Here is a 25,164-nt window from a genome sequence, read left to right as displayed (position 1 = left end):
TCTTTTCTGTGGATGAAGCTCCTTTTTGCCAAGGCTTCCTCTCCCGTTTTCTGGAATAATTAGGTAACAGTGTCATAGTCAGGTTTCCAGTTCCTCCCATCAAGGGAGTTGCGGTACTCTCCTTTCTGGTTGATCACGCAGTAAACATTGGTCCCAGGTTTAATACTGAAGTGGAAAGCATGTCTTCCACATTATTCTGAGAGGTTTAAAATGACTTCATCTTTCTAATTTTGTGGTACATATGTATAAGCATTTCCTTTCATGCTTTAGAGGCTCCACTATCTTATAAAGTTCAGAAGCAGAAACGTTATCTTAGAATGACAACATGCAGAAAAAACCAAAAGGAATAGACTTTCCAGGCAGCCTTATTTGCCGGTCATTTTATATTTGCTCAATATCAATATACATAAATAAAATAATCACACATTCTAAATGGATAAGAGAGAACTTATAAGGACTTGTTCGCATCATCGTTGGTACCATGTCCGGATTGTGATTCATCAGTGGCTTTGCTGTCTAATGTTTTTGTCGGCGTATCGGGGACTTGCGTGCCCCACTCGCGTTTTTCCCGCGGCGCCTCTGGGGCTGCCTCTTCTGGCTTTTTCGATTCCTCCGATTTACTTTGGTCTTCTTTGCTGTCTTCGTGTGATGCAGCTTTGGCGGGGTCCTGCGCTTGATCCTCAGTGGCCTGACGTTTACTTTTAGCAACTGCAGTTGGTTCAGGTTTCTGATCTTCCGGTTTCTTATCGTCGGACTTCGCTTCAGACGCTGGTTGACTTGGCTGATCCTGCAAATGCATTGAAATAAAGGTAAATAAATTATAATTAATGGTAGACATTACACCTCTTCAATTTTGGCTTCCCGTGTTTGAATGTTCTCCGTTTCACGGAAGGCTTCGGCTAGTTCTGGGTTGATATCAATCAGTGGGGTGTCGCCGGTACGAATATAGACGGGAATGTAACCTTCTCGAGCGGGAAGAAGCTGCAAAGCGGTTGGTGCGGTTTCTGTAATTGAGAAAGAAAGAGAATAAGTATATTTATTCTTTATGTGAAAATTAGGAGGTATAACAGGAGGCAGAGACATGCTGCTGTAACTGAGGCATACTCGCAGATATTAACAAGTTGAAATATCGGAAGCTGGCGCTTCAGGTATAAAGGTTTTGTGTTCATTTTATGTGAGAAACTTTCTACGCAAAGTTTTCCACTTGTATATGGCTAAAACCCCAAAATATTCCTTCAATTTTTTGTTCACACTCCATTGTGCACACACCGTCGGCTTAAATTTAATTTTCATGAATGGAAGCGACGGGAATAATGCAAGTGACATTAATAATTAGCACTTACAACGCACATAGTGCCTTCCGTAGTTTTCAAAACGAATTCATTCAAATTAATTACATTCAAAAATAACAGCCGAATAAGAAAAGCGTCGCCATATTGCAAATGACGTGCACTTACAACAAACTATTATCTGTCACGCATCACAAAAGTTCAATTTTATGAAATTTTTTTGCGTGCCGCATTACGCATCGGACTTGTTGTATATTGCTTCATATAAGTCCGTGTAATGAACTTCATTTGACAGTTCTTTCACTCCGCACGCACGTAGCCATTCCGCTGTTGTGTTTGGGCCTTACTTCTGATTTACTTCGTACACAAAAGCATCTATATGTACATATACAGTATGTATATTGAATACCGCTGATTTAATGTACAAATATATGTATCTATCTGAATTAGGCACTACTCCAAAGCTTCATTAGCATATGTCAGCATCGAGTAATTGATATTGATATATAAATGATTAAAAAACGAAAACGAAATGTTTCCTTGCGACACCCTATTCATATGAGCTCACTTTGTTGTGGTATTGACGTTATGATGACGACATATACGTTTTAGAATGCACGAAATACACATAAAATGTAGAAGTTTCACTTTCTATAAGCTTGTTAAGAATAGTTGTACTTCTAGCACGAATTTAAGGGGTGACTGGCAAACAGACATCGAATCGACTCTAATAAGGTTTTGTTTTACACGAAGCCTTTAAAGGGGCGGGGGAGAAGTGTCGAATGTCAATTAATTTCGTTAATTGTGACGTCAGCATCTTATTTGCGTGATTTATGATGGAGTAAATTTGCGCGAAATTGAAAAGTTGTAACTTTGACACTAATAGCCTGATTTTCATGTAATTTAGCATGCGCCTGCGCGATACTCTACACCTCTATGCTGGTGCAAAATTTAGTACTCCTAGGATTATCTTAAGGGAACCCCCCTTAAGATAATCCTGTCAAGTTTATTTGAGCAGATATCGGAGTGGGACATATTTTGAAGCCTAGATTTCATATAAGCCCACTTTGACTTCCCACTTCCACTTAAATGTATGTCACTCACTGAATGCGTCGGATTTTAGAGTTTCCATCTGACTACCAAATTTTGTCCGGATCGATTTAGTCGGTAGAGGGCGCGAATGATTCTTTCGGATTTTCGTAGGACGCAAAAAGGCGGCCAATGGAAAGACAAACAGAGTGACCAAAATCGTGGAAACAGCGGCGCCGGCTCCAATCGACCCAAAGTAGGTAAACCTCCAAAAAGGAACCCAGGAGGGAAAAAAAAGTGCGCCACGTAAAAGAAGATTACGGCCTGAATTGATTATCATCTCGTGTATGTAATGATATGTCAATATCCTCTGAATCAGACGCTCCCAAAAAAGGAGATTTTATGCTGGAGCTAAAGAAGTCTCTGGACAAAACGGCTGAAAATTTCCTCGTCAAGGTGGAACCGTCCTTAGGGAAGCGGCACAAGTACGATCCAGAAAGTAGTAGAATGTGATACAATATAAAAACATTGATGGCATCACGACCAAGGAAGATATCCGCGAGGCCTTCAAAAAGCAGTTCGGACCACTCAGTTTGCAGGATTTCGGAATCGGAGGACCGAGAAAGGTATACGTAAGCACGAAAACGGCACCTATAAGTTTACCGGCTGAAGCAGCGTTCAAACTGCTGGCGGCTTGTGAAGTAAACATAGGTTGGGTGCAGATGCAGAAAATGTAGGGGAGAAGGTCAAATGCCGATATAATTAGCGAGCCTTGTTGCTACAAAAAGAGTGGTGGCGGGGCTGCAGATGCAACTGGCAAGACGGCAGTATGGGCGTGTGGAACTCAATCCAGTCGAGAAGTGATAGAGTTTCCAGAAGTAGGGTTCATCATGGCAAAAACAGCAGGTATCTACATATATAGTTGCTATTTTCCACCAAGCGTAGCGATAACAGAATTGGAGGAAATACTAGCTATGTTTGTCTTGGATGTAAGAACTCGAAATCCCAAGATCATAGCGGGTGATTTCAACGTGCGGGCTATGGATTGGGGTAGTCGAACTACGAATACCAGGAGTCGTCGCATATTTTCACATATTTTCGAGCTAGAAGGGTCTACCAACGATCTAGAGGAAGACCAGACTTCAACTAGAAATGGCAAATATATGTGAACCTCTAAGGTAGGTTTAACCAGGCTATGTGGACCAACAAGCGAGAATGCTTCAAGGAACTTTGCGGAGAGACAGCCCAAAGTCCCTGGGGAACAGCGTAGAGGGTGGTTATGAAGAAGATGAGAGGGCGAACACCACAACTGACTTGCTCCCATTTTATGCTCAATTTTGGGGTGGTGCTCTTCCCCCGGACAATGGGGAGTGCAAAAACAGAAGCAAGCATTGGATGTCTACGCAAATTTACCGGAGAATTGGTGATAACAAAGCTCCCGGTCTGAATGCTGTTATCAATAGAGCTCTTATACACGTTGTTAAGAAAAGACCCTACTGGTTTGTTAGCGTATTTGAAACATTCGTGGTAGAAGAAGTTTTTCCCGCTCGGTGGAGGACGCAAAAACCAGTTTTGCTCCCGAAGTCGAATAAGGAACCAAGACATCCATCATCATATCGCCCAATTTGCCTTTTCGACACGGTAGGGAAAATGCTCGAAAGGGCCATCTACAATAGACTTCTCCCTATCATTGAATATAGGGATGGGCTTTCGGAGCGACAATTTGGATTTCGACAAGCCCCCCAACGTTGTTTTGAAGCTGGTTCGAAACGTGGTGTTGTCTAATAAATGCTGTGTCATGGTGACGTTGGGCGTCAAAACTCCGTTTAATTCAGTCTGGAGCGGGTAAAAAGTAGGTGTCCCTAATTATTTGACTAAGCTCCTTGAAAATCACCTCAGAGGACACTTTGGTACGATACGGATGAGGGAACCAAGCAGTACACAGTTACAGCAGGAGTACCACAGGGGTCAGTGTTGGGTCATCTCTTGTGGAATGTGATGCATGATGGGGTCCTTGTTCTCCCATACCAAACGAGGCCATGATAATCGGGTTCGCAGATGATCTAGTCGTGGTTATCGTCGCGAAACAACCCGAAGACGTTGAAGCTTATGTTAACGAAATCATTAGTATCATTAAAGCGAGGCTGAAGAAGGTTCAGCTTGACTTTGATTGATTACCAACAATAGGAAGAAGAATATTGTTAATATTCGTGTTGGTGACGTCATCGTCACTTCGAAGTCGGTTATCAAATACCTGGGGGTGATGATTAACGCTAAAATCGATTCCAAGGGACACCTGAACTATGCCTGTGAGGAAGTGGTAAATGCCAGCGTATCATTAGTGCGGATGATGCCTAACATTATAGGTCAAAGATACAGTCGCAGATTACTTGTTACGAAAAGTTGCTGGAAAAGTGGCAGCAACGGTGGGATGACTCGCAGCGGAGTCGCTAGGCTTACATTTTGACTCCCCGTATTGAGGAGTGCGCGAGTGCGAGTGAGCGACGACACGGCGAGATTAACTACTATTTGACGCAATTCCTGTCAGGGTATGGTGTTTACAGGAAGTATCTGCACTAATTGAGGTTGGATGGTTCTTCCTTTTGTCTTGAATGTGGTTGAACACCTGAGAACCCGGAGGGAGAAGAAGAGCCTGGAAGACTCTCTGAAAATCAGCATAAGCCAGCAGAACATTGTCAGGTAGAAACTGGTGTACAGTGAATTCCGCAAAGTATATAGGAGGAACTTGGGAAAGCGGAGTGCGCAAGGAGAACGCGAAGGAAGGAAGGTTTGGTCGCTTAAAGCGAAGGAAAAAAGGAAGGTGCATTGACTTCAACCAAGTTTCTCATCATAGAGCTATGTATGATTTTTGCTGCTAGAATTTGTGAGAATAAAGATAGTTTCTAGTAAAAAACTAACACATTCAAGCATAAATTTAAATTACTTGAGTCTTCCATGCAATGGTCATTCCTGCAGAGTTGCTATTCTAAAAACTTTTTGTTGAATCTATAAAATGACCATATGTACTTAGTCATATTTAATTAAAACTTTACGCTTCGGAAACATAGAAAACCAATTGAATTGATTGATTACTTTTTCTTTCGCATTTGAATTGAAGGTTAGTAATTGGACGTGCAGAGTCAGATATGTAATTGAATAAAAACTTTGATAAGTTCACAGGTACGACTATTGTTGCATCTCCCATTGGCAAAGCCATTGATTGACTAATTTGCCATTGTATTTTTCAAGAACGAATAAGAATGTCTTTCATTATAATACCATATGGACAGCAATTGCCAGTTGAATATTTTTTTTTTAATTTTGTGGTTGTAATTGGTTTCAATTCAGTTGTTAAGGGAAAGCTTTTATTTTGAATTGATTCTTTGCAGTTACTTAATTTTATGTTTCAGTGGAACTCATTATGGTAACATTGCTAAAAAAGAAGAGTGGCTGGATTGGAAATAGTGTGATTAGTGATTGGACGGTAGAAGATAGAAAGTATTAGAAATAGCCGGCAAGGGTATTTTGTAATTATTGGAATTAACCTTTCCAAGTATATTATGTTTATTTAAAATTTCTACACTTCCTTCAGAATAATATATTCGTCACACATTCGTGTGCTTGTGTATTATATCCACTATGAACTTGTGGAGGGCATGGCTGTATAGGTTCCCAGTTCACCAACTGGACAGGTCATTCGATTGAGATTGTTCTCCTAGTCTAGTTGGGATCCAAAAAGGCTCAGTCGTCTCCACAACTGTTTCTCACTTTTACTGCGGATATGTCTAAACCCGTTCCCACACCCAGCACAATCAAGATTCTTCAATATGCTGAGGACTTTCCGTTGTTTACATCACCATGGGTGGTTTTTTATCGGACTACCAACTAAATAACTTCCTGTCATAAGAGAACTAGTCTGGAACCGTTTGACACATTACTTCGGGCTAGCCCTCCCGCTCTCCCGGTTTTGGGAGCCTTCAAGCCAGGGAATCCCTTTCACCAATGGGAGGGATGGGGAGGAAGTGAGTTGTTAGTACGGGGAATCCCTTACCATCCGATCCCTCCGCCGGTCGAATTCAATCTTTTTTGCAATAAGAGGAGCCCGAACATAATGCACAATATGATTCCAGCTGCCAGCGCTCTTCAGCATCTCTCTGACAATGTTGTCTGGAGAGAGTTCCTCTGTGTCTGCATAAAGCTGCTGACGAAAGCCGCTCCACCTCCCGGAGGAGAAAAAGGCGTGTTCAGCGTAATCCGTCACTTCACTGCAGAACACACAATCAGGAGATCGCGCCTTCCTGTGCAGGTAAGACTGACAACCTCTATGCCCACTTAGAAGTTGGCTAAGGAAGTAATGAATCTCATCGTGCGTTCTGTTCAACCACGGGTCTAATTTGTCGATGAGCCGCGCAGTCCATCTGCCCCTTGGCTCTTTTGCCAAGAAAGTTGCCACTCGGTAAGGGTGCGTTGACGTTCTTCACGGGCAACCAGCTCTCTTAAGTTCTCGCCCTTACGGCGGTAGATACCTTAGCGCTCCTTGGCAAGGAGGGCAACGGAGATCACTCCCGCGATCACCATCACAGCCGATTTGGAGACGGTGCGATAAGCAGACGCCACTCGCAAAGTTCCCCGCCTCTGCACTTGAGCAAGGCGGTTACGCTGCACCTCTTTGTCAAGGGCATCAGGCCAGAGAGTAGAACCAACTGCGTTGTTCCCATAAGGAGACATCTCCTAGTAGATATAGGGCCCCCAACATTCGCCATTAGCCGACTCAAGGCCGCAACTCCAGCTGCAGCCCTGTCCGCTGCTGCTTTGATTTGCTCGAAGAAGCTCATCTTCGAGTCGAGCATTAAACCAAGATATTTAACCGCTGGTTTTGACTCTATAGTCAACTCGCCGATCGATATGGGACGCATTCCCCTTTTGGTCAAGATGACTACTACGGTTTTTTCTAGCGCAAGGCTGAAACTGTGAGCAGTCATTTATCCGCTTACCCGTCGCATCAATATGCCAAGTCCGCTTTGTGCCTGTTCAACAGTCTGTCCGGCAACAAGTGACGTAACGTCGTCTGCATAACCGATCAGGTGCGACTTTTCGGGCATATCGAGTCTCAGCAGACTATCGTAGGAAGCGTTCCAGAGGTCTACTCCTAGGATGGATCCCTGTGCTACTCCCAATGTGATTTCCATCTTCTTTTGGCCCTCTAGCGTCTCATAGAGCAGGGTCTTTCAGATAATCCTTCAATATCCGCAAGAGATAGCTTGGCACGTGAAATGAGTTTTCTAGTGTGCCTAGCATATCTGTCCATCTTACGGAATTGAAGGCATTTTTGGCATCAAGCGTTATGAGGAGCACTATCCGTCGAGATTGGCGGCTATGTGCCTCGGCTCGATGAACCGCATCTACGACCTCCATAATAGCATCCACTGTAGATCTCCTTGTTATGAACCCGAGGTGGTGTGAACCCAAACAAATCGCTTCACAACGATTCTAGATTCTAGAACAGACACCACTGCTATCTATTGGTGTTCGAGCTGTTTGTAATCACACAACCTACCCCAAAACTGAGTTTGCCAAGAGTGGCAGTACGTTTATTCAAGCGACGAGGGTCTGTTTGGCAGCTGGTCATATTTTAGGAGTAAGTGAATCAGGTAGAGGATGAACTAAAGCAGCAACTTGGAAACCTCTTCTTTCCACTGTAGAAGACGCTAGTAGGACTCAAGGTGAACAGCATATGCCGAAGGATTCATAGCCAAGCGGAGCTTCGTCCTTGGAATGAGAATTTTGAGTATCTTGGGCACTATTCCTTTCAATTAAGACCCTTACCTTAGTAGCCGGGCTAGCCAGGTTGGATTTTTTCCCTAGATTACTCGTGGAACCAAGCTATGGACTCAAATTTCATTAAACGGATGACGATAGAAGAAGGAGAGGTGCTGATGCTAGGTACATAGAGCCAGCTATTGGCGTTGACGTCGAAGGTCTCCTGTGGGACGAAGACAGATGAGAATGCCAGCAGCCGGAAGGGAAGGAAGAAGCGGAACTATGCTGGGGTCTTGTTCTAAAGTTGGTAGATACCATCCATATTGAGAACAATACTGTGAAAGATATGGAGGCTGTTACTGTTGACGAACAGCACAAAAAGGAAATCGTCAAATACCAGGTAACTAATAAAGAATTTAATAATAAATGCTTGAAAACGAGCGTAAGGTGAAATCTACCACTTTCAAATACAACTGATCTGATAAAGAAGTGGAGAGGCGAGCAAGAGGAATAGAGTTTGCAAGGGTTCCGATTAGAAACCACTTCAGTAGATAGTGATCAACCAAGAGAACATCATCAACCGATCGTTACTCGTTTGATGAGGCGGGTGCTGTGGACCAATATAATGGGCAGTGGCATTAGTGTCAAACTGGTGCTGATGGTATGAACCAGCGTTGAGGCCAAGCTGTTGGAGTTGGTCATCGAGCATCTTCTTGGTAGAAAAGGGAGTAAGAAATGTATCCCTTGCTTCGACTCATCCCAGGCGGTACATGGAAATTACATCACAGCATACGAAGACCAGTTCTATAGGAACTTTGCCAATCCATAAGTAGCTAAGATTAGTAATGCTTGGGAAGGCGTGAAGCTCAAGATCATCTCATACGGCAAGATTTCCATATTGACTGGCTGATGACCGAGAAGAAGGAACCCCAGACGAACAGTCACCTTTCCTCTTCACCATATTGGACTGCTTGAAGGCACTGAGAGGCTGGACAACAGAGTGTGAGTCGGAATTAGGAATGCAAACGTGAAAGTGCTCTCCATCTCGATGCTGAATAGGCGAAGATCGATGGTTTAACAGAGACTGATGGTCCTCCTAGAGTAGCGCTTATATACCTACAGTACTGGAAGTGCACCCTGCAAATCCGCTAATTTGTCTTCGAGAGAATGACATTGATCGATGATAAAATTCCTACACTCGTTGCAGTAGAAAATAACGGAACTTTCAGGACGGAAAAAAATATATATGGCTTGCCTAACTGTTACCTGATCAAAAAGTTAGGAAACTTAAAAAAAAAATCCCAGAAGAATTCTTCACCTACACCCTCCTGTGTCAAAAATTAAGAGTCATTCTCCGAGGGCTTGAATTAACTTCCTCCTGTTACGAGATGGTCAATGATCTGAAAGTTCAAGGGGTCTCGAGCATCTTCCAATACTTTCAATTCTATTATCCGAATCTCGTTCCAAACCCCGTCCTTCATGGTCATCATAGCATCCATCTACTGCCTTTGCCACGCAGCCTACCAAAAATTCATTTATATTGTACTAATTAACCCCACAAACTCTGTATCCTCATAATTGGCGCAGATTTGTACGCTAGACAGTCGCTCTGGATCGATATAAGGCGAACGGGGCGCGCTCCAGCTTTCAACAAAGGATTCCAACTCCTACATTGACTATTTCCTCATCAGCAATAATATTACTGTCATCCCAAATCAAACACTTTTCCCTCCCCTAGCAATCATCCCATTTTTCCTACTGCGACAAACTAACACGAGCACCTTCTTCTAATCACTCCGGGGAAACATCTCACTCATCGATTTCGTCGATTCGAACACCGTTGTGGTTTCAGTAGCCTCATTCAAAAATACAAAATCAGTCAGGCTAGACAAATGCCTTCCATCGTCCTCAAGAGCCTCAAGGATTTCCGGCATCCTTACCTCAATCATCAACCACTGCCTCTGCAACACCCACTTTTTTGGAGACTGGAAGAGTGCTTGCATTGTCTTGATACCCACGAAAAACCATAATTCTATCAATCCCGATAGACGCAGGCCTTTTTCAATCCTATTTTTCTCTGCTGAAATCTTCGACGGGACCAGAAAATCCCATGAAAGCGAGAACTTGGATACCAACAACTCAGCTCCCGACTACCAATTCGCCAACCAGCCTAAACACTCGGTTGAGCACGCCCTCCTCATTTCGAAATCGGTCCTTCGTCTGGCTCTAAATTGGGAGACTCCGAAAATCGACTGTTTCTTTGATATAAGAAAGGCATTCGACTCCATATGACAGTTCAGACTCGCCTCTAAGCTTTCCGGGGTCCTAAACTTCCATCCGAATCTCTGCAAGCTGCTCCTTAGCTTCTTAGATGGGAGGAAATTTCAAGTTCAAATATATTCACACCTCGGCACGTTACTCCTTTTCTGCAGGGAAAGACAAGGATAAGATCTTTCTGGCCTCTCCCTTCCTTGTTCACCGGGGGCCATGCAACCAGTGTCCTTAGATCCCCATCCCTATTATCAAATACAACAGCTTAACTCCTCAGAAGGTTAAAGTGTTTTGTCCGCATATCCGATCCTTCCTTTTCTGCTCCGACGCCTGTCCAACCTATAAATAGAACAAATCTGGCGCCAGGAGCACAGAGTCATCCGCCACTGTTCCAATATCTTCAAAAATGAGGACCGCCCCACATTTGTATATCTTCAACCAGATTCTGTACAGATCCTCTCAAAATCCCCACATCGCCCTCAACTTCCTGACCAAGTACCGATGCCATCCCAACTCACTCATTACCATGGCCTTGGTATCATCGAGATTGTTGAAGAGAACCTACTTTGAACTCATCGGTTCCCACAATTACTCCTAGCACACCTAACCGCCTTTTTGATTCCCAAGGTAGAGTATTCTCCTAAACGGGTAACTTCTCAAAGCCCCAATTTCATAAACTTTCTCTTCATTAGCGTCCATCCTGGTTAGGTATACAATAAATATTATAGAAATTATTTATAGTGGAATGAGTAGAGAATCTCATTCACTTCATATGAATCACATCTCATGAATATTCAATGAAGAATAATTGTTTATCAATCTCAGACTATTAAAAGATATACTATTATAATATATCGCATAAAAGTCTTCTAATCGATTGGGCTTCAATGAAATAAAGTAGAAAAACCTGCTTACCGGTCGGCTACTTATCAAAAAATCTTTCCATTAATAAAATATCTTTTTCAACTTGTATGGATGATGCTACTTGCTGTTGTAAAAATCTGATGTATCTAATTTATCTTCGTCTTCTCAGGTTTTCATCATACAAAGTGATGAATAATGTGATGATTCAACCACATGTTGTCAGATTTTATTAATCGTCATTTCTATTTTCATGTATTTCAGGTTAATTCGGACGATAATGGTCATGGTTGGAGTTGATCAGTAGCGCCTTTGGCGCGAAATTCCCAGAATCACTTAATGAAAACATGGAGTTATTCACCTTACTGAATTTCTTGTGTATCTTTTAATTTTTTTATTGCTTTTGGGCTGTAGGATAACAACAATGATTTTAAATTACTGGTGGATAGTACTTCATAATATAATTGAATGAGGAAATATCCGGAAAGAAAACTATAAGACATAAGTATCTTCTCCAGATAAGTATCTTATCTGTGTTTGACTTGTGTCTCTATTGTCTCAAGAGGGGTAGAATACAGGACAGGATACATTACTGTCTATAGTAGGATTTCTTTAACACGTTAGGGTGGGTATTAGATTAAATACCAGTAGAGAAGCTTGTCAAACATAGTTCCTTTGATATTTGAGTATTTGGGGAGGAAACGATGATTTAGGAAATCCGGAGGCTTTTAGATTGCCTCACTTTTAATCAGTGTTTTTGGCATAAAAACAGGCTAGAAATTTAATCTTGTATGATACATTAAGCTTCAAAGAGGAACACAGTTTTAAAAGCCGCGTTGAAATCTTTCAGCTTAATTAAATATCTTTCCAATACCAGGTGATTGTTAAGGATGTCGAGGGAGTTCGAGGTTGACTATAAACTTACCGGAAGTTTGGTGAACACTTTATGTAAATAATATGGTATGGTATGTTATGTATGGTAAGTAGTTTTTAAGAAGGAATTACCGGATTTCTCCCAACGGCCTAGATAAGTGATTTTTTTTGCTATTTCAGGCGGGGAGAGGCGATGATTTTTACGATTGGCACTCGTTTTTCTTACTACGTTCCTGCCAGATGTATGTGCATTAAGTGTCTCGAACTATTAACTATAATGTCTTACATAGGCTGTTTTAGCTTCCATTAAATTTTCGTTAATTCTCGCTAATAATTGTAGAATTTCCACCAAACTTTCCAATATTATGTTCGGTATTTCAACCTTTATTACTCCAAATGATTTTACGACCAACTTAAGGTATACTATTAACTTTCTGGACGATGACCCACCTTGTCGTGGTGAGGGAGCTCAGTAAGGGAGATCCTCCAGGAAACGGGAGGTGACACCTGAAGCCAAGCGGTAATCAAAAGCCCAAGCCAAGGTGTCCCGAGGGCTGGATGGTCACAGGGGTTAAGATGTGGCCGTAAACGGTGAACGGTACCAGGCGACCCCAGTTTTAACTAGCCTTCTCTCGGCAAAAAGGGGCTTTGCCGAGATCGACCTACCTTCCCCGATAAAACTGAGGCCATGGCAGCCAATTATGGAAAGAACAAAAAAATAAAAACATAAACCTGTTAAGCAAACACAATTAAATCTCAATTGTGAGGATCCAACCTCGAGTGAAGGGGCAACCCTAAGCTCATCGATGGAGAACCTGAGTCTAGACTCAGATTATCCACTTACTCCTTAACGGACGAGGCGAAGCAGGACCTTTTTGTCAGCACTCCTGACCCCAGGCTCCAATCGGCGCCACCTGCTGAGCAAACACACTTGGGGCAAACCGTCTCCGGGCAACGCACAACCCAAGAGCTGCCAAGGTTGAGGGGAAAAGAACGTTCGGGGTACCTGCGGCTAAGGGGACACCGAAGCGGCAGCGGCCCTCGGATGATCCTAACTCTTCGACACAAAAGGCAGCAAAGAGGGCTCCGCCGGCAACGGCTAGGCCTTCATTTGCAGCCACGACTGCGAAGGAAACTCCTCCTAGCTGTAAATACTGCATCCTCGCATGGCATTGCTTTGAGTCGGTAGGTGTATACCGTAAAATATTACGACTAAACTTTGCCGATGAAGACACGAACGAGTGGCTCAGACAATACTGCTTCTCCCTCAACGATGTGTGGGAGGGTGCGCGACTAGCCTTGAAAAGGGTCTTTGAGCTTCCATCGTTCAAAAAGTGCTTCCTCTGGCTTCCAGAAGAAGAGCGGAATGGCGCTGGGGCTCTGGAACTACTTGGTGTGCAGAATAACCTTAACGCTTCCACCTGGTTTCTGCTAGGTAGCAAAACAGGAGAGAGAGCCCATAGGCCGGGAACTTTTTTCACTATTGACGTTCCCGAACCCGATGCTAAGAAGGTTCTGAAAAAATCGGGCTGCCGGTTCTACTATGGGCTAGGGACTCGCCCGAGATTATTACCTTAATTTAACTCAGGTACTCATTCACAGCTGAGTCAACTGGTATCCGACGTCAAATCACAATGCAAATTCGACTGTCACCAGTGAGATTTGAACCGCGACCTTCCGTACGACAGCCTACTGCTCTAACCACTGAGCTATCCCGCTCCTGCATGGTATTCTCAAAAGACTTCCAGGCTAATTTGGTTAACGACCTATGTGATGGCGACGCCACATCGGCTAAGCTAACCATAAAAAGTCAACAGGGAGATAAAGAGATACTATGGTGCTCTGTATATTTTCCCTATGACGCAGAAGACGTTCCCAGTGGAACATTCATCAGAGCTATCCAATATGCCAAAAGTAGAGGTCTGGGGGTAATAGCAGGATGTGATGTCAACGCTCACCACATATGTCGGGGAAGTTCGAACATCAATGCAAGAGGATCGAGACTAATGGAATATCTAGTAGGAACTGATTTGTAGGTCCTTAATTTGGGTAATGAACCCATTTTTTTCAACGTGATCAGGCGAGAGGTCATTGACATAAAATTGGCATCTCCTGACATCGCGGCTCTGATCGGAGAGTGGAGAGTATCAAACGATATCACACTCTCCGATCACAGACGCATTGATTTCGTAATGGACATGGGTCCACCTCCACCCACTTCATTTTGGAATCCGCGGAAGACAGATTGGGTGATGTGTAAAATAGAATTGAGCGGCCAAGTCAGGATCCCTGGGAAGCGCATCCATTGCTGGAATTGAAAAGACAACCCAGATGATCACAACTGGCATGAGAGAAGCTTTCGAAGAAAGCTGTCCTCTCAAGATGCCAAAAAAGAGTAAAACACCATGGCGGAACACGGATTTGGCGACAAACAGGAGAACGACAAGGATGCTAATCAATCGTGCTCCGAAGTGTGATTCAGGCGCTAGCTGGAATGGCTATATAAAGTCACAAAAGGGTTTAAATAAGAGCATAAGATCGGCTGAACAATCATCATGGAGACGCTTTTGCGAAGAGACTAACTTTCTTGAGGCAATTTCAAAGTTGAAGCGGATTCTGGCTAAAGAACGTAGCCAGAAACTGGGTTTACAGAACGGGAGATACACAGAAAGCGATCAAGAAACGGCAAACCATTTGCTTGAAGTGCACTTCCCAGGCAGCATCCAAAATCTAATCTCGGGCCAACAGGTGCATACAGCCCTCAACAGAGAGACTGGAATCTGGAATGCAAAGTAGTATCACTGGAGCGAGTAAAATGGGCATTTAACTCGCTCCATAAATACAAGTCTGCAGGTCCAGATGCAGATGAGGCAAGATCATGGTCTTGTACAGTAAGAGCTTTGACCCTATAGTGAGACGTTTCGAGCGGAACAGTCTTTGTAAGCTGAAATAGGCTCTGTTGGCTGACAACAACCGTGCACGGATTTCATCATCGTAGCTGTTATCGGTTGTGATTTTTGACCCTAGATAGGAGAAATTGTCAACGGTCTCAAAGTTGTATTCTCCTATCCTTATTCTTCCTGTTTGACCAGTGCGGTTCGATGTTGTTGGTTGATTCGTCTTCGGTGCTGACGCTGCCACCATATATTTTGTCTTGCCTTCATTGATGTGCAGCCCAAGATCTCGCGCCGCCTGCTCGATCTGGATGAAGGCAGTTTGTGCGTCTCGGGTGGTTCTTCCCATGATGTCGATATCGTCAGCATAGGCCAGTAGTTGGGAGGGGCTTATATTCCAGTTAAATGGCGTGATGTGAAGGTGTTATTCACTCCCAAACCAGGGAAACCCACCTACACAGGCGAAAAAAACTTCCGACCGATCAGTCTAACGTCTTTTCTATTAAAAGGACTAGAAAGACTAGTAAATCGGTTTAAAGGCGATACACACATTCCTAAGTGGCCACTTCACCATAAGCAACACGCCTACCAGAAAGACAAATCCATGGAGACAGCACACCATAAACTCACGGCAAAAATTGAAAAGGTAAATGTCCGAAAAAGAATACGCCTTCAAGGACATCGAAGGTGCCTTCAATTATGCCTCATTCGCGGCAATTTGTGATGCGGCAAGACAGCATGGAATCGAACCGCTGCTTATCAGTTGGATCCTTCGCATGCTAGAGATGCCTACAGGGAGGGATTCTCTCTCCACTGTTATGGCTCTTGGGAATGGATACCCTGCTGTGGCTCCAGGAGGACGAAAAAGTCTTCGCCCAGGCATTTGCGGGCGACCTAGCCGTAATAATTGTCGGCAAGTTTGCGGACACAGTATGTGACCGCTTGAATGCAACTCTGCAAGAAATCCACAGTTGATGCCTCCGCAATGGACTTATGGTGAACGCTATACGCCACCCACCTTAGCAGGGGCAGAAATCCAGCTGGCACAAACAGTCAAGTACTTAGGAGTACATTTCGACTCCAAGTTAACGTGGAAGCATCAGATCCAGGAACAATATCAGAAATCCTGCAGATTGCTCTGGTGCTGTAGGAATGCGATAGGTAAGACCTGCGAACTTTCACCAAAACGGATATACTGGATGTATACATCCATAATAAAACCCATTTTGATGTATGCACGCATCGTCTGGTGGCCAAGACTGAACTTTGCTAACAGCAGGAAGCTGCAGATTCAGAGACTTGGTTGCCTAAGTATTACTGGAGCAATGAGTACTACGCCAACTGCGGCACTTGAAGCTATCCTAAATTTACCCCAATTCACTTGGAGGTGAAACGGAAAGCAGCTAATGACGCATATAGACTCGATACCATTGGGACGTGGAAAGGCGGCCAATCAAACGGTCATGCGTCTACCTGGAAATGCCTTGACAAGCATCCGGTAGCCCAGATGCCGGCCGATCATATGGTTTGCAGATTTGTCTTTGAAAAGACATACACTGTCGTAATTACCGAGAGAGAAGAATGGTTGACAAATGGCCATGAGTCTTTTCAGATTACAGACCTAATAATCTTCACCGACGGGTCAGTCATGGAGGGTGGATCGGGCACAGGGGTGTTCTCGGAGAATCCGATAATAGAACTGGCCCGACCACTCCGAAAAATGATGACTATATTCTAGGCGAAGATATATGTCATTTTATTGGCAGCAGAAGAATGTTTGCGTCAAAGATGGACAGGTCGCACCATTCGAATCTGTTCCGTCAGTCGGGCGGCATTATCAGCATTAAGCAGCAACGACATATCAAGCCAGTTGGTGTGGAGTTGTCATCAGGTGCTGCTGAAACTTGGCCGACTAAACGAAACATTCCTGCTGTGGGTACCGAGGCACTCTAACATCTGGTAACGGGGAGGCTGGCAGACTGGCTCGCCAAGGGTCTGGAATCAGCTCTTGGCCAGAACCAGCTCTTGGAATCCGACCATCTACTGTCACGCAGATGTCAGATTCACGCAGCCGAGTGGAGAAATTTGGACTGTTGCGGGCTGACGAAAAGTGCCTAGAGCGGCATTTTTGTTGTCCCTTAAGAAGTGGAACATGAAAACCTTGGTAGGGCTTGTAACAGGACACTGCTTCTTAAACTACCATATAGGAAAGATTGGGGTGGTGGTTTCGGCTATATGCAGCCAATTTGAGGAGGAGGAGGAGGCGATGGCCCTGCACTTTCTATGTAGTTGCCCGGCCTCCTCAGATCTCAGACGAAGACACCTTGGCACGGTTTTCCTCAATGAAGAATCTGCACACTCTCTGCCTTTGGAGAATGTTCTCAAATTCGCTAAAGCCGATTATGGGAATGGGTCCTTGGTTTAAAAGGGCACTTTATAATCCCCCATTCCTACCCTTTGTCAAAATTAATGTACTAATCGACAAAACGTTTTAATTTCGCAATTACCACAGATATTGGTTAGTAAAGATGTAATTGCCAATAACAAGTATACTCGTAAACTGGTGAGATCCCATGACAAAATTAGTTGGTTTCGTAGTTATAATGTAAACCATTACAAACACTATTTTTAGTATGATGGAGTAAGTTTACTCTCAGAGAGTCTTTCTCAGTTGAATTGGAGATGGAGAATCTCATGAATTTGAAATTTCCTTCTACCAACTTCAGCTCAAGATAAAAGCTTACTTATAAGTTAACTACCAAACGAAAACTTCTATTCAAGAAAGAAATACTAGAACTTTACTGATAGCAACTCTGAAAGCACCAGAAAAAATTTCATTGTAAATAGTAATCAGCAGAAAAAAAGACCGAAAAAACTTTCAATCAAGATTTCTGAAAAGTTGGAAAAGTTGCTTGTACTGATGCAGAAGAATTTTACTGAAGGAGGGGAAAATTAGCAACAACTATGACTGAATAAAACTTTTACTTGAAAAGTTACAATAAAAGAACAGTTTATTGTTGAAGTATTTATGTTTCTTTTCGGGTAATTGAATAGAAAATCACAATAAAATTGTTTTTACGGTTGAGAGGAAGGGGCGACTGAAATATTGATGGTCCTTGGTTAGTGTGATCCAGTCAGGAATACATGAAGGGAAAATGTAAGAAATATGAAAGGATGTTCTACAGGAATGCTAACACATCTTACAAAATAAAGTTTTGATAGGTTTCTAGAAGAAAATACAATTTCACTTAAAATCTACGCAATGCAGTAAACTATGCTCCATTAAACTAACAATGTGCCAGCTGAAATAAGGCTTTTAATCAATTGTGACCATGATGGGATATATGGTTGTTGGTTGAAATAGTTAAGAATAGACAAAGCTTAAGAATATTTTGTCATACTCTTAGCGTAAAAAAATACAGGCAAAGTCAGATTAGGCTTGAAGCCACCAGTTCTCAGATGATTTCATCCTTCAGGTCAAACTGTCAGAGTTCCAATGGATCTATGATGGTAAGAGAAATTCCCGTCGCCCTTCTTCTTAACATACACAAGATTGTCTAAAAGTAGAACGAAGAGGACCAAAGAGGGGTGGTTGCTAGTGAGGAATGACGATCTTCACTAAATGAGCCGAAAAACGAGTCAAGTAGGGGATGAGTTTTGCAGCTTATCGGAAACTTAAGACGCTGTGTGGACCGGAAAGATGGTGTATTGGTTATTTCCCTATCTAGTTTCCACGTGGGAAAGAATGTTTTCAGTCTTACCTACACAGGACCAGTTAGGCACGATTCTCAGACTGAGTGCTCTGCAAATGTTGTGGTGGACGACGCCAGTAACAATTTTTTCCTTGGAGAATGTATGCAACGGTATTCGTTAGAAAGGGGAGCTCTCGGATAACACAGTTACGTGTTGCACATTACATTAGGGTCTTTCTTCTGACAAAGAAGGAATAACCTGATGGCAGTGGAGCTTTCAAATTAACAACTTTCCTCCCACCTTGTCTCTCCCGTTGGTGAAAAAAATACCCTGCGCGCGGGGGGGGGGCATTTCGGAAGCTAAAAGAGAAAATTATATACCGTTGATGAAACTTGTATTCATCAATATGATCCGGAGTCCAAACAAAAGTCGATGCAGTGGATAAAAAAGGGAGAAAGGCCATCAAAAAAATTCAAAGAGGAAAAGCCGGCATTGAAGTTTACGGCTACCATTTTCTGGGACAACGAAGCAAATAATCAATTAGGGACTACAATGATCAGCAAGCACTGCTCTAATTTACTGGGTAGTTCCTCAGGGGTCGTCAACGATTCTTAACGGGTCGCTTACGATACAGCGAGTGGCGTCCCCGAGGTGCCCGGAGCAAGTAGTCCTGACCCCTGGCATAATATCTGCGTCCTAGGTAGTAGCCTCGAGAAAGTTTCTCGGTGAAGAGCGAACTGCTAATGACCGATACACACATCGGGAGACATTGGGAGTCCTCGGAGTTGTCGACAAATCCTTGTCAACGTCGACGTGCTGATGTGAGCCTAGCTCCACCAAAGTTGTTGTTGTTGCGTGTATCAGGAGCCAGCCCCTTTGGGACCCTGGTCGGGCAGTGTGCATTGCACCGGTATTAGTAGGCCGCATTCCCTGACCCTGGTCGGGCAGTGTGCATTGAACCGGTATTAGTAGACCGCATTGTCTCGAGTGAGCACTGATCCCTCCGTGAGTTCCGGGATCAGCTAATCGTAGGTTCGGCCTCAGGGAACTGGGGTAGGGGTTTTGTCCTCGAGGGTATACCCCTTCCTGACTATTGCCGCCCGGTCCACTGCCCACGATGCGCTGGTAAACAACTTAAATGGCGAACAAAAACAAAATAAACGAGGAGATAGTGGAAATGGAGAGTGAGCTGGCTGCGTTTATACGCAGCACGAAAATGTGCCGCTCGCCCCAGCCCCCAGTGAAGAACGCAAAAAGGGGTGAAATACCCGACTAGACATCGGAACGTGCAGATGGAGAGAAGAACTCGCAAAGTGATGCGGCACCTGCAACGGAGACAAGAACCCAGAACTTACTACGCAGTGCTACACACGGAAAGAGGCACAGTGGAATCTAACGAAACAAGACATGTGATCTGCGACATTTCTCCAGAAAAACTTAAGCAAGGGGGTGAAAAACGGGCTAATGGAGCTGGAGAAGCCCTTTGACAGGATTTCATATTATAGGTGCACATGGACAGTAAGAGAAAATCCGCGGGAAGCAGAAATAACCGCACCTCCAAATGAGAACACTGCGAGTACCAAACAGATCGCAAACAGCCCATTGCAGAGCGAACTGGGGAAAAACGAAGGAGGAAGGAACATTTGAAGGACACTTAACTCAGGTACTCTCCAGGGCTCAAAAGAAGAAGGCAAAGAGGGGCAAGAGACAACAACACGTCACGTCATCAGAAACCCTCTGCCTAAAAGGCGGATACGAAAAACTGGCCATCAAAAGAAAAGGTGGGGAGACCAAGGAGGACTAGACCGGCAATTCTACTTATTAAGCCGACGGAAGGCATGGCTTTTGCGGAAGTCCTCAGTAAAATCCGTTACAAGATCAAACCCGAAGGTATCGGAACAGAAGTGTCTTCCATTGGTAAAACTAAGAGTGGTGGAGTCCTAGTCGAACTTGGCCCGAGCACAATAAATAAAGTTACGCTCTGTGAAGCAGTCAAGGGGCTTCTGGGAGAAAAAGCTTTGATTTCCAGCCTGGAACCTACGTGTTCTTTGGAAATCCGGGACCTTGACTGCCTCACAGAAAAGAACGGGGTAGTAGAGGCCATCGAACGCGAATGTCCGGAGAGAATCAATGCCCAGATTGGTATCACCTCTGCGAACTCCCAAGGCCAAAAACTCGCTGTAGTGGAAGTTGCCGAACAATACGTGAGGAAGCTTCTAAACAGCGGGAAAATAAGAATTGGTTGGGTAGTGTGTAAGATATGAATACGGGCGGCCCCAACCAAGTATTACAGATGTTTGGATTATGGGCACACATCTGCAACCTGTCGGGGACCTGACAGAAGGACAACATGCCACAAAGCGGACACCTGTAATGAAAAGGAAAGTTGCGTGCGACCGTGGCGCGACTGATGAGAACGTTGCGTACACTGCGGGCTCGGTGCGGTATCCAGTTTTCATAGCAGAATTGGAAAGAGTTAGGACGCGGTCATGATTCGCATCCTAAAAATCAAAATGCACCGGAGTGCAACCGCTCACGAGTTGCTAGCGCAGTTCGTTGCGGAGACCAAAGCTGATTTAGTACTCATCAATGAGCAGTACCAAAACAAGGACCCAGTTTCATGGCACCCTGACATATCAGGTATCGCCGCCATCTCTGTTCGGGACGGCACCCTCCTTAGGGTTCTTAACCAAGGTCGAGGGGACGGCTTTGTCTGGATTCGGTATTCAGGAATAACGTTTTTTAGTGTCTACCTTACGCCCAATGATACGATGCCGGACTTTCGACACAGGCTTGATGCTTTGGAGGACGCTATCTCGCGCTATCGTGAACGTGAGGGTGGAGGGTACTCCTGGGGGCGATGGCGCTGCAACCGAAGCTGTCGTAAATCCAGTTATGAACCTGATAACGACGGCCTGCGGAGCCTCCATGCCCAGGAGGGCATCGAGACGTAGCAAACTTTCTGTGTATTGGTGAACAGTGGATATGGCAGAACTCCGGAAGGAGTGTCACAGGCTCCGCCGCTTAACACAACGTCTAAGGGACCGGGAGGCATGTACCATAATGATGGAGTAAAATTCCGGAGACTCCGCAGCGCAATAAACAAGAACAAAGCTCGCTGCTGGCAGGATGTGCTCGACGTGGTGAATGGGGACCCGTGGGGACGTAGTTATAGACTGGTAACCTGAAAAATCGGGACTCTGCGGAAAAACTGTTCACTTAAGGACGAGCAGATGAACCGCATTGTAAGGACGCTATTCTCTGCGCACCCCGTATGGGATGATGACGTCGGCGGGGAGAGCACGGAGGACTGTCCACATTTCTCTATAAAAGAGTTGGAATAGGCAGTCCTCTTTATGAAAGCAAGAAGGCGCCACGACCCGATGGTATTTCAGCAGAGGTATGCAAACTGATATTCCAACAACGACGAAGCGATACGCGCTGCCGGAGTTTAACTCTACGGCAGTTTGGCTTTAGAGCAGGGAGATCCACAGTTGATGTCGTCATGCAAGTCCTGGATGCTGTTCGACGAGTGGGGGCACATAGTCGCCGAACTCGACGGGTGGAGCTCCTCGTAACACTTGACGTCAGAAACGCTTTCAATTCCGTAAGATAGAAAGACATTCTAGGCACCCTAAACAATACTTTCCACGTGCCGAACTATCTTTTACGGGTATTGAGGGACTATCTGCGGACCGCTCCCTGCTCTATGAAACATTACAGGGTCAGAGGAGGTTGGAGGTCATGTTGGGGGTAGCACAAGGATCCACCCTAGGGCCGGACCTCTGGAACGCTACCAATGATAGTCTACTTAAACTCGACATGTCAGAAGAGTCGCGCTTAGTCGGTTATGCAGACGATGTCATGGCTCTTGTTGCTGGACGCACGGTCGAACAGGCGCAAAGCAGACTCGGCATATTGATGCGACGGGTAAGCAGATGGATGACTACAGATGGTTTCAACCTTGCACTGAAAAAAAACGAAGTAGTCATCCTGACTAAAAATTCCGACCCTGCATCCCATATCGTTCGGCCAGTCAAAACAGCAGCAAACAAGGCTTCAGCTGGAGTTTCGACGTTAAGTAAGCTAATTGCAAATATTGGGGGTCCTACGTCTAGCAGGTGACGTCTCCTGATGAGTTGAACGCAGTCTGTCCTGCCGTGTCCGGCCGTGATGGTGATCGCGGGAGTGATCTCTGTTGCCCTTCTTGCTAAGGAGCGTCAAGCCATATACAAGCGCAAGGGTGATGAGCCAAGGGAGGTTGTTGCTCGTGAAGAACGGCAACGCACTCTAGACGAGCGGCTGCTCTCTTAGCAAAATGAAACTAGAGGCAGATGGACTGCGCGACCCATCGGCAACTTAGATGCGTGGCTGAATCGGAAGCATGGTGAAACTGACTATTTCCTTATCCAATTTTTAAGTGGGCATGAAAGTTTTCAGTCTTATATGCACAAGATTGAAAAGGCACGATCTCTGAATTGTGTGTTCTGCAATGGAGTTGTGGACGACACCCATCACACTTTTTTTTATTGTGAAAGGTGGGATGGGATCCGTCAGCAGCTCTATTTAAACACAGGGGATCTCTCTCCGGACAACATTGCTGAGGAGTGCTGACAGGTGGAGCCGTGTTGCCAATTACGTTCGGGTCCTTCTCGTTGCTAAGAAGATAGAGCTTGACCGGTGGAGGAGCCGGATGGCAGGGACTCCTTAAACTGACAGTTCCCTTCCTCCTCTCCCCTCCCGTTGGTGAAAGGAATTCCCTGATTTGAAGGCTGCGCAAGGCGGGAGAGTTCGGAGACTAGCCCGAAGTAATGTGACAAACGGTTCCAGGCTAGCACCAGGAGGTGTTTAGTTGATAGTCTGATGACGTACCGAACCGGGAGTCCAACACTTTGTGCGTAAATGCATTCACCTACCCTATCCAAAAAAAAAAAATATTGGGTCGGGCACGTGAGGCAGTCGTAAAAAGAGACGTGGCAAATTTGCGCAGGGAGTGTTGTTTCTGCAAGAAAATGCTCCCGTTCACATTGCTCAGGTTGAGAGGGCTGCCTTAAAAGCTAGGAGATTCACATAACTTGACCACCCACCCTACATTGTGGATCATGGCTTTCGGCAATTTTTTCCCTTTTTCCAATTTAAAGAAGGCGGCCGTAGAACACCATCTTAAAGAGAAGTCTAGGGAATATTTTTCCAGTACCAAAAAGTCATTATATGCAGAATGTGAAAAGTGGGGGAGGGGACTACATTCGAAAATAAAAAGTATAACTCCATCCTTTTCTCTCATTTAGTGTACCTTAGGCCGCGAACTTATCAGCCGGCCCTCGTATATGGAGCATTGGGCATTCACACAGTCTCGTATAATAAACTTTCAGCTGTAGGACTAGCACAAAGCCGAACACAAGTATTCATTACCGAAGGGAATTTGATTCCGGGGCAGCGAGACTTTCAACCCCTTCGGTCATCGCACCATCAACTTTGGGAAAATTTGGAATGGGCCGGTATTTGAAGTAGTGGCTGATTTGGTAGAGCGCGAGTTTTCTGATTTCTCGTCCTAGTTTAATTCGAAGATACTATTTGGATATATACTGCAATAGTAAGGCCAATGATTACCTATGGAGCGGTAATCTGGGCAGAAAGAACCGAACTCAGCACACAAGCCAGCGAATTACATAAGCTCCAAAGGCTGGCTTGCGTGTGTATCAGTGGGGCAATGAGGACATGCCCAACGGCATCCCTAGAGGTCCTTCTGGGATTAACCCCTCTCCATCTGCACATACAGATGCAGGCAAGGAGGGCAATATTCAGGATGGCCGGGAGTATAGTGGGGCGGGGATCTGTCCAAATCGAAGGAAGATTGATATTCTTTCTAGGCGGTATCCCGAATTACTGATACCAAGGGATAACATGACAGCGAGGTTTCAAGTTTGAAACACGTTGGAGTAACAAGGCAAACTGGGAGAGCGTGGCTGCGACGTACGGCTTAAACCAGTAACAGATTACTTGGTACACTGACGGAACCTTCACAGCAGAGGGAGCGGGTGCCGGTGTCATTGGTGCAAGGAAAATGTACTTTGAGCCAATGGGCAGGTACACTAGCATATTCCAGGCGGAAAAATACGCCATAGACAAATGTGCCTCCTTTAATCTGCAAAGGAACTACAGGGGGCAGAATATAGCTATTCTCACCGATAGCCAAGCAGCGATCAAGGCACTTAGGTCCAACCAGGTGAACTCTAAACTGGTGTGGGAATGCCTTGAGAGACGGAATACACTCGGCTCGTGCAACAAGATCTGGATACTTTGGGTTCCAGACCATGCTGGCCACAAAAGTTCTTTAAGGACGTGGTGCGACGTTCCCTTAACAGAATAAAAACAGTTTAATTCCCAGTTGCCTTGTCTTTGTGCTTGACAATTTTTGTAGGGTTATCACGGAGTCTCATTAAATATGAAATGAATAAGCATGAAAAGACTGTTACGAGGAAAATCTGGAATTC

General features: G+C 44.7%; 1 protein-coding gene across 1 annotated transcript in view; it reads right to left on the bottom strand.

The window, feature by feature from the left end:
• Window positions 1-347: 347 nt before the first annotated feature.
• Window positions 348-25,164, bottom strand: part of LOC119657126 (phosphatidylglycerol--prolipoprotein diacylglyceryl transferase) — a 41,209-nt gene continuing 16,392 nt past the window's right edge. The window contains exons 3-4 of the mRNA XM_038063894.1: window positions 844-1,004; window positions 348-787 (exon numbers count right to left, since the gene is read on the bottom strand). Coding sequence (XP_037919822.1) covers window positions 449-787; window positions 844-1,004 — 500 coding nt within the window. The 3' untranslated portion in view covers window positions 348-448. The remainder of the gene's footprint in view (window positions 788-843; window positions 1,005-25,164) is intronic.

The sequence above is a fragment of the Hermetia illucens genome, chromosome 1 (assembly GCF_905115235.1).
Source record: "Hermetia illucens chromosome 1, iHerIll2.2.curated.20191125, whole genome shotgun sequence".
In the NCBI taxonomy this organism is placed as follows: domain Eukaryota; kingdom Metazoa; phylum Arthropoda; class Insecta; order Diptera; family Stratiomyidae; genus Hermetia; species Hermetia illucens.
This window is presented reverse-complemented; position numbering and strand designations above follow the sequence as displayed.